Consider the following 11,037-nt stretch of genomic DNA (forward strand, 5'->3'; position numbering starts at 1 on the left):
CAGTGACACCACCCTTAAAGCACCACAATATTGACTTAAGAAAAATTGCTTGATGTATTATTTTCACAACTTGCACTCACGACATTCATAAAGAACCGGCATCACAAAAACAATGTGACTACAGCAGATCTGTCATTAAAGGAAATATCATCAATTCTCTACGTTTTGTCTTGATGAAAAATTACTATTGCAAATGATCAATTTATCCTGTTGCTGTTGGGGATGTTTACTCCTGTTTTGGTGATCCCAACAGGGATCACTATAACCCATAAAACTCATTCTAAAACTTTCAAAATAGTTATTACATTAGTTTGCACTGAAGTTGTGAATAACCACCAAAGTAATATTAAAATTCAAAGGGCTGAGCTAAACTAAACCATGGCCAAAAATGTGTCTTACAACACAATCTGATTTTATTTCCATAATACAAGTTAATGAGAATTWAAAAAAAAGAAAGTTCTGGCCCTTTTATTGCTCATTATGAAGTATCTTTGTGAAATGAATTTTATTACCTTTGAAACTGTAATATAGATCCTGATTGCTCAGTTTCATGGTGTGAAAATAGGAAAGTAATTTACAGTTCGCAGAGGAGGAGTGTGAAATTGCATACAAAGCGCATTCACACATTTTTAAGCAGTTGTCACTTGAGGAGTCATTACACTGACCTTGTCGGCTTCTTATGGTTGTCAGATTCTAAACTCCTGATGCGTTGCTCCATGTCAAAGCTTACAATGGAGATTTCTTCTAAAGATAGATTAACTCCCAGTCACTCAYCCAGCAGCATGCAATTCTTGAGAGATTTTAAAGAAGAAACTAGTTTGTTCGGCTCTGAAATCAAATTTCACCAGAAATTGGCCTTCTGTCACCCTGCTTGATATATCCAAGGTGACTTCTTATGTCAAATTGATATTTTTAGCAGTTGGCCGGATGATACAGCACGCCCAGGATAAGGCTTTAAACCCTTCTCGTGTCTACAACAGATCTGTCTCTTTTAGCTTGGTTCCATGTTTTTAATGTTATTTTTATTCTGTTGGTCCATTTGCTAATTATATACCTCTCAATAATTGTGAACTTCCTAAAATAAATAACATTGTCGACAAATCCCAAAATTCTGAATAATTTGACATTTTGGAGGTGCTCACATTAAAAAAAACCAAGGCAGGGTGCAGTAACTTTTGTAAACTACAGATTATTTTTGCAGTGTCGCCTGCAAAACTGTTAAAAAAATAAATCGGATAACTGCATGAAAGCAGCTGTAATGTATTGACACACTTTTATAAAAGAGAGGATTGATTTCAACCATCTCTTCAACGTGTGGGGTGATGTTAGAAAACGTAACAGCAGAGAATGGAAGCAGCTAAAATCCTAACTTTTTGATCAGTCAGGGTTCCACTTCTAGGCTTTTCCGTATTTTACAGTAACTAGATATGAACTTCAGGACGAACTTCTTAGAGGTTTGTCCTGTAGATACAGGCTGATGGCTCCAAAGCATGTTAGTGGGGCGAACATTCATTCCCTGAATCACAATTTTAACACAAATTATAACATTTGTAACATTTTCTGTGACTGAAGATAGGTTTTTGTTTATAAGATGGGCTATTTATTTTGTTGCACTAAATTGTCGCCTTTTTTCCCCTCCCACCCATGTGTCAAGGTTGTGTCTCGTGAAAATCTAATAAACACCTCCACCCGAAACAGAAGTATGTTTAGACAGGTACACAGCTTTCTGGATTGGATTTTTAATTTTATTTGAGGTAATATTCCTACAGTAAAAATGCCTCTTATTTTCGTCTTATTTGACTGACAGGTGTCAGGTTGTGAAACATGGAAGCTCTGTGTCCGGGTCTCTGCCCTGTTCCATGGGAGTTCCGCAGGGTAGCATACTGGGCCCATTGTTTTTCCTGTTATACATAAATGACCTTCCAAAAATATTGAAGTATTCAAATATTTTAATGTATGCTGATGATACTGTTCTTTTTTTGTCTGATTTCAATATTGAATCTATTAATAGTCAGTTACAAGYAGATCTTCAGACATTTMATGKTTGGCTTCAAGATAATCTTTTGTCAATTAATGTTAAAAAAATGTGTGCATGTATTTTTCCTCACCCAGGAGACATTTCAATATAACAAATCAACTCACTTTTTTAAACAAACCCCTTGATATTGTCACTACCTACAAATATCTTGGAATTACTTTCGATTCTCATTTGACTTATCGTGATCATGTACAAGTCTTAACCACTAAGTTGAAACAGAAATTATACGTTTATTCAAAAATTAGATCCAATCTGACATCTTCTGTTTCAAATATCTATCTTCATGCCATTATACTCTCAACCATGTCGTACTGTTTACCTGTTTGGTCTCTTACAACAAATGAAATCTTAGAACCCATAGTTAGGCTCTACAACAGGGCCTACAAAATTCATAAACTTCCTGATTRGACTCATCACTGTACAGTTCTTTCATTGTCTGATGYCTTGACTTTTCAGAATTATGTTTTGTATAGTGGTATTCATTTATATTTTCAGATCTTCCAAGGTGCCAATTATGGAACTCTCTGTGCATTGTTGCCCAAATTAAATTCTGGAAGTGGTCATTCAACTAKATCTGTTACAAAAGGACAACTGATATTACCAACTTTTAAAAACTGTTACGGCCAGAGGTCTTTCTTCTATGTTTATACTAAAGCATGGAATGACATTCCTCAAAATATAAAGTCCATTTCAAAACTACAGCCCTTTAAGAAGAATCTTGTCTGCCATCTGCTGGACACTTTTTGTTGTGCTCATATTTAGACGTCCGATTTTGCAAATGCTGCCTTTTTGAAATTTGGTATGCTTGTTTGTCTTTGTGTCTATGGTGTATAATGATGTGATTGTGATGCTGTAATTCTGAGTGTTTTATGTGCTGCAGAACAGGAACCTGCTGTAAAACAGCAATTATGCTGAGTCAGGCTTGATTTTTAATAATCTTTTCCTGTTAAATAAATAAATCAAAATCAAATCAATAATACTTCATATTAATAAAGTTCTGGAAGTGAGGGCAACTTTTGAATAATGTCCAAAGCTATAAAACTGTGAAAGCGATGAGTGCATATATTTTCCCCCTTTTGTTTTAACCATTACCTTCAGAAGCTACATGATTAGTTAAATGAGACCCATCTGTGAGCAATTATCTAACTGTAAATAAACAATGAAAACAGGTGTGTCATGTTAGAGAAAATGTCCTGTTGTTTATCTCCTCTGTCTGTAGTRTTTTGTGTTCAGTTTATCTGTCTCCTCCAAGCTGTTGACTGCTACTTTATCTTCTAATTTTAGTCTCACAAATGGATTTCTGAGCAGAAAATCTGACACAGCAGGTTTTGCTGCACATTATTCCTGCATTAGATAAGATAATGTGCGGTATGGCATTGGTGGTGGCTGTCTGAATGAGCAAAAATCAGCAGGATGTGTCCATGAGGTGAAATTATTTAATGCCTCAGCGAGACTTTTTTGAAGCTCCCTGCAATTCTGGTCACTGCCGACAGGGAGATGATAAATCTACTGACGGAGGCAGGTGGTGACCTGCACCGGCCCACAACTGCAACAACGTAAGAATCGTTTTCTACTTAAATTCATCCAAATTGTTGAAAAACACAGAGAAAGCAATACACAGCAAGTMAACTAAATAATTCACATAATTTGTGGGCCATTCATGCAAATCAGCTGTGTCAAAGCAGGGAAACATCTAAAACATACGGGACAGGGCCGGCCCTAGCCAATTTGGTGCCCTAGGCATGATTTCAGCTGGCGACCCTTGTGCGGTTTTGTAAATCTCACTGCTAATTTACAAACATTCACATATTAAATTAAATAGTTTTGTCTTTAATGTTATCTTTTATCTMTAGAAACCAGGTTGTCAAAATAAAATATTTAACAGTACAGTTCTTTTGTAACAGAATACCAGAAGTCTACCTCATACCTGCCAACACCTGCTGGCAGCACAAGGAACACCTGTTCATGTTAACGAGCAGCTGTGGAGTGAAGCAGTTTTAGGGAGAAATAGAAATTTTTGTAAAAGATCTACTCAAAACCATGCATTTTCCAGACATTTGAAGAACATTTTACTAAATTCTTGGGATTAATAAAACAACATAAATTAGTATTTTATGAAGGCAGAGCACTGAAATCCAGACTTTAACATGAACTTTATCTGAGATCATAACTGAAACTTTCACTATCAGTTTTCTACACTGCCTGACCAAAAACAAAGTCCCCATCTGAATTTAATTAAGGTCTATGATGTGGGGTTGCTACAGTTGGTCAGGTCTAGCTTCAGCAASAGTCTGTGCTCCAAGAATGATGTCAGCTGACGACCTGATTATACTGAATGACCAGGTTGTTCCATCAATAAAGTGTTTCTTCCCTGATGGCACGGCCATATTCCAAGATGACAATGCCAGGATTCATCGGGCTCTTATTGTGAAAGAGTGGTCCAGGGAGCATGAGACATCATTTTCACACATGGATTGGCTCCATAGAGTCCAGACCTTAACCCATTGAGAATCTTTGGGATGAGCTGGAGAGGGCTTTGTGCAGCGGTCAGACTCTACCATCATCAATGCAAGACCTTGATGAAAAATTTAATGCAACGATGGATGGAAATAAATCTTAGTACATGGCAGAAGCTTATCCAAACAATGCCACAGCGAATGTGTGCCGTAATCAAAGCTAAAGGTGGTCCAACAAAATATTAGAGTGTGACCTTTTCTTTTGGTGGCAACTTTTGTTTTGGCCAGGCAGTGTATTTACACACTGAGCACCAACATTAGTTTTGACTGCATCATATGATACTTTTATCATGAAATATCCTCTGCACCATAGAACACCTCATGTAGTAACAAAGCAGCTGAGAAACCCACAGAACAAGTTACCTTCGTAAACCTGAGTTTACACTTTCATAAATATCATGTATTTAACTAGTGATGTATGACTGGGAAGCTCAGTTGAAATAGTTTAGGAGTAGTTGAGCAAAAACATTTTGCACAAACTTAATCAACCGTTAATCATCAGATAAAGTTATGAAATATTGTTTTCTTCCTTCATTTGTGGCACCCACTAGATGGATGGGACCCTTAGTGTTTGCCTACACTGCCTATATAGCCCTGATGCAGGATAGTGGGCTTCGAGAACCAGGGTTGGAAACCACAGTTTTAAACATGTAACATCTCCTGAAATGTACCGATGTCTTAGGGAATGTCACAAAAATAAGAGTCGTTTATATATCAAGAACATTTCGTCATACAAAAACCTAACAAAAATGTTTTATTGGTATAGAAGTTTATGAAATATTAGCAGTGATTGGACCTTTTTTATTTTCTGAGCTTCTTATTAGTCATTTTCTTTGGTCTTCATGTTACTGTTATCAGAGTGAGTGACAGCTGTAATTTTTTATGCTGCATTTGAAGTTGATTGAGTGTCGAACAGGTAAACCGTTTCATAACTTGCAGCAATTTAAAAAGCCAATTGCCTCAGCAGAGGTGGAAAATTAATCTATTAATCTGCTGTGACTCTTGAAGTTGTGAGCGGGGTGCAATTATTAAAATACCTTTTTTGCTAATGACCCGAGATTTGATGAAAAACAGCCTTTGATATCATTTTTGTCTCACAACGGTGACACAAGCTTTTAGTGTTTAAACTTTTTTTGTCATAGCCCTCTTTTCTGCCTGACCTTGTCCTTCCCTGATTTATTCAGTCACTCCATGTTATCAGTCTCTGATCCTTTCATCCTTGTGTTTCTTCCACTCAGAATCGGGCATAAAGGGGTTTTGTTGCAGCCTGAAAAGCCCTTTTCTGTGCTGTTAGAGGATATTCTAGTGGGAAAGCAGGGTTCTCCACAGAACAGAGTTCCCAGGTAGAAGAGTAAAGTTTCAGGTCTAATTTTCCCTCCTAACTGCAGCAAAGACCTGCACTCTTTCCTCTCTTTACAGCTCCATTTATCTCATTATGGGCACATTTGTCTGGCCACGCAGTTCATTAGAATATACTCATTATGAGACTTCTTTTACATCTCGGTTTGGGATGTCTCTATATTTAGTTGTGTATGCCTCAGGTTCTGATTTCAGTTTTAGAAAATTATGCAAGAATCCAAAAAACAAAAACAAACAAAACAAAAACCCAAATCTATGTATACTTTTATATTTGTTTAATTAGAAATACCAATGAATTGCATATGCAGCAGGAAAGCAACACTGCAGTACCAGATTTTGTGACAATGTACACTTTCATAAATATTGTGATGTATGATTGAGAAGCTCAGTTGGAGCAGTTGAGCAAAAACATTTGGCACCGACTAAAATTTTTGGCAATTCAAGCTCTTGTCACAGTTTCAGGCAGGTTGTGCTCAGCTGGTGTGTGAGGTGAGCTGAGGGACTAAAAGAGCCGGAGCTGATGCGTAGAGTGGCTGCAGCTGTGACTGGTGAAACAAGTGAGCAGGTTATGGGCGTGTTAGCCTGTCTGGAAAAATACTGACTGAGGTAGAAGTAGCTGTTGGCACAGAGGAATACATGACTTAATAAATGAAAACAAATAATAGAGCTTAAGAAAATCGCAGAAAATAAACACAAAAGAGAAAGAAAGAAAATAACTGAAAGATACAGGCCCCAACATGTTCTCACTGTTTTTAACTAACAAAGACTTAACATAATTTAGCATGAAGCAGCAGTGATTTTTTTACAGCTGCAGTTTTACCTTTGATTTTGTTGTGGCCGTTTCATATTGTGTTGTCTTTCTTACGTTAATGTGCTGATTGGATCGATGGTTTTACTGGACGACTCAACGATCAATCTTAATTGTGAATAACAGCATGGACATACTCAAACTTTAATTTCCTGTTGATTAAAAATATTTCAATGACAATTATGTCATGTGAATTAGACAGGAACAAAAGCAGAAACCGATTTAATTACAGTAGTGTTTCATTTGGGGATTATAGTTCATACACTTGCAGCAGCCTTTAAATTAAAAGGAGAAATATTATTATATTAATAATGAACAAATATAATGAGAAGTCCAAACACACACAAGACTGAAGTGGATTGTCTGTGTTTTAAAATTTGTAGAGTAATGCGGAAACTTCTTTATAAACCTTTCAACGGTTGTCAGTTTTGTGTTGTGTAGTTATTCCATCTGAAACATTATAATGTTTTATCAAAAAGCGCCCCTTGGTGCGCTGAAAGTGCTACAGTTACCTACAATTTGCATGTGCAAATAAGCACAGCTATCTGTGTAAAAGCTTGAGTTTATGCGCAGGAGAGGGCCCAGTGAGCAGGCAAAAAAAGTTTTAAAGATAGTAAAACAGAAAAGCGATTTATTTACAAAATAAAGATGCTGATGTAGCAGCAGAAAAAGGACACTTACTAGAATAACCAGGAGAAAACAGGAGAAGCACAAGGGAAGGCAAACCAGAGATGGCCTGACAGGGAAGTAGAGACAAGGCAGACTATACAGAGACACTAACGAGCTGACAGTGGAAAACACCTGACTTTGGGATCAGGTGCGCACTCTGGGAAAACTAAGAAACACTAGAAAATCACGGGGAATGAAGAAACACTAAAGAGGAACAAGAAACAAAACACAGAAAAGAAATGAACATGAAACGTGGCCCGGTGATGAACTTGTGACCTGTCCAGAGTGTCCCCTGCCTCTCACCCACTGACTGCTGGTGATGGGCACCAGCTCCCTGACCCTGAATGGAAAAGTGCGGATGGATGGATAGATGGTTGGCTAGAAAGATGGATGATGGGTTGATGGATGATGAATAGATAGATGATGGGTTGATAGATGGATGGATAGATAGATAGATGGGTAAATGATTGGTTGATGGATAGTTTTTAGGACAGTTGTTTACCTTGCTGTTAGCTAACAGTTTGTTACTTCCTAAAACTGAGGTTGTTCAAAATGCATTTATAAAGATAATTATTTTATGTTAAAGGAGACCAATTATGGGTCCTAGAAATGTTTATGGTATGTCTGTGGGCTATCCAGACCATGTTCATTCAATTTAATGCACAAAATAATTCTCAGATAATAAAATTTCCCATTTTCTAGTTCTGCCTGCTCTGACTTCCGTTCAGAAGAGCTGTTTATGTTAATGAGCTCTGTTGGTAACACCCTCCAAAAATCTGTTGACATTAACTCCGCCCTCCAAAAATCTGTTGACATTAACTCCACCCTCCAAAAATCTGTTGACATTAACTCCGCCCTCCAAAGCCAGCGTTTACTTTAGCATGGCTAATAATAGCAGAAGCTCCGTTGTACAACCATATGAGAGTCGTGGTCGCAGCTTCTTTTTTTTTCTMCTCCTCCTCTGCTCTGCGCTCACTCTGCATGCTGTTACCAGAGCAGGGAGCAGCAGCGGTCAAAATACCTCAGAATCTCGAACAAATAAGCTTTAACAAGGCTTTAATAAGCTAAACAATAGAGGTACATGAGAAAACGTGATCATAATGAATGAAAATAAATAATTAAATTGTGTCCGTGTCGGTCTCAAACCCTGGTCTCCCACACTCTGGTCCAACACTCTACCCATTACCCTGTTGGAGGCTTGTTATGAAATGAGCTACACATTATATAACAACAACCGTGAYRGCTTTTTATACTGAGGAGGTGGAGCCTCACCCGGGGGTTGCAAGGTAAGGGGCTGAACGCAGGTTCCGGTGGGTTGTCGTACGGCTTGTGACRTCACAAAATGGCGGAAGTATAAAACTTGTCTTTAATATACATTAAAAATACATTTACTTACAGTAAATATGCCCTTGGGTGCATTTTTTTGGTCCTAGGACTGTTTTTTAAGAAGTATATACCCAAAGTTGAGTAAAAAAAAAACTTTAAAAAGTGAATTTTGCATAATAGGTCCCCTTTAATACTTATTTTTCAGAACTCCACTTAAAAAGATGGAAATATCACTTTAAGAGCCAAAGCTATTCGTACGAACAGAGCAGCTCATGAGGTTTATATGCAGTGTGGTAAAGTACAACACAGGACTGAACAAACTGGAGCAAGCTGTTGCACCAGATAATACACACATGATGTGTAAACACTTTCATGTTCATATATAAACATCCACTCTGCTGTACATGCATGTGGTATCTTAGCATTTTTATTGCTTGTCATCTTTTGCTCAACAARCACACAGTTTCGTAGATACGAGTCACTGAGATGTAGGAGCTTACTGATGGGAATAAAGTTGTCAGCATGTGGCCCACATGTCGGCTGAAGAAAGTGAGGGTAGTCCATGTCAAATAACTCTACTGCTTGACAAATAAAACTATCTTAGATTACACTGTGGGGGACGAGGCGACGCTGACAGAGGCTRCGCTTAAATTGGAGAAGTTGTTACAGATAGTAGGCCACTCTCAGCTTTCAGGCAGACACCTGCTGTAACGAGAGCTGGAAAGAAGTGACGAGAAATGTTGTGAATTTGAGAAATTGCACCCTCTTCTTTCTGTGAGATCTCCAGTAAAGGAGCAGTGGGTGTTACTGAGAGGCCGCGGCGTTCACCGTGTTATTTAAGTAAACAGATATGGGACACTTGAGTTCAGTTGTGAAGTGTTATACATTTTACTTCTTTAAAACAAGGCTGATATGCTTTAAAATGAGATTTGCTTATGCAAGAAACCCTGTTTTTATTACTAATCTCTGTCTTGCAGGTTGCTTGTTCCGTGGTCAGGAATGCCGTCTGGTGATCCACTACGAGAAGGGCTTCTCTGTGCTGGCTGACCCGAAAGTAGCAGATGAGGAGGGCGGTGAAGAACGAGTCGTTAACACTTCCAGCAAGCCCCAAGTGCTCCTCTCCTACCCCTTTGAAAAACTAAAGATGTCCTCAGATGACGGAGTGCGCAGGCTGCTGCTCGACTTTGGAGAGAAGGAAGGGGAGATTGTGAGTGTTCACGCTTTATGTTTTGACAATTAAAAAGTAATCATCTTATAGTCTGGATAGTCCAGTTTCACCTGCATGCTCGGTCATAAACAGGTCTAGGAGGTAGACTGGGGAATTCCTGACAGACTGGAAAACAAAAAGAAGACACATGTCCAATAAATCACTCCAATGGATCAAACAGAAGTATTTATTGATTTATTGTGATGTCCTCCAATATCATTTATAAGCTTCTAAATTAATCGAACAAGACGTTTATTTGTCCTTCTAATCAGACATCGCTTCAAACATAGAAATATAACTGTTTCCTGGTTTAAAAAAAGAAAAAAAGCTGAAATATTTTTGATATTTTGAATTTTTATAATAAATGTGAATGCATTTTGGGAAATATAACATTGATAACATGTTACCAACAAAAAGCTGCTCAGATTGTTGCGATATTCACATGTGAAGAAACAGGAAGTGATGTCTAAGGGGAGTGTGTGAATAGGAGCAGAGCATTGCTACAATGACTGACAACACAGACAGTAAAGAAGAATCTGATGTTTCTTTAGGTTCTATTGATTCACTGTCAAAGAGAGATGAAGAAGAGTCAGAGTTAAAATAATGTTTCAATAAACAAAGAGTTCCACTTTGACGTCACTTCCTTTTTCACTTTGGCTCAAATGAGAAGTCACAGTTAGGGTCATCTACACTTTGGCCATTTGTTTTTCATGTTAAAACTAGATATTGAAAACCAAAAAACGGATTGTTATTCTATTTAACATTTATACACCAAAAAYGAAAAAATCGTCCGTCTTTTTGTTTTTGTTAAACTGAAAGTTCACCTTGTCTTGTGGAACCTGCTGCAGCATCAAGTTCCTCATCTTGGACCTCTTCATGTGCTAAAAGCTCCAAAAGCTCCAGGAAACCGTTTGAATCATCAGTGATAAACAAACTATTACACCTGTTAAAGAAATGTTAAACTAGTCAGCTAGCAGTAATTTAATGCAGCTACCTGGTTAGCTCGTTATGAATAAAATGTGTTTATTCCTCCCTTTTTCAGACCTACTAAAGATGGAGATGTTTTTTTAAAAGAAATAGCTAGACTAGTTATATTAATTAGTATATATATATA

At 37.6% G+C, this 11,037-nt stretch overlaps 1 protein-coding gene across 1 annotated transcript in view; it reads left to right on the top strand.

Annotated features, from left to right (window-relative positions):
* Positions 1-11,037, top strand: part of sntb1 (syntrophin, basic 1) — a 61,449-nt gene that overhangs the window by 45,261 nt on the left and 5,151 nt on the right. The window contains exon 7 of the mRNA XM_014017793.1: positions 9,694-9,923. Coding sequence (XP_013873247.1) covers positions 9,694-9,923 — 230 coding nt within the window. The remainder of the gene's footprint in view (positions 1-9,693; positions 9,924-11,037) is intronic.

The sequence above is a fragment of the Austrofundulus limnaeus genome, unplaced genomic scaffold (genome assembly GCF_001266775.1).
Source record: "Austrofundulus limnaeus strain Quisiro unplaced genomic scaffold, Austrofundulus_limnaeus-1.0 Scaffold177, whole genome shotgun sequence".
NCBI lineage: Eukaryota > Metazoa > Chordata > Actinopteri > Cyprinodontiformes > Rivulidae > Austrofundulus > Austrofundulus limnaeus.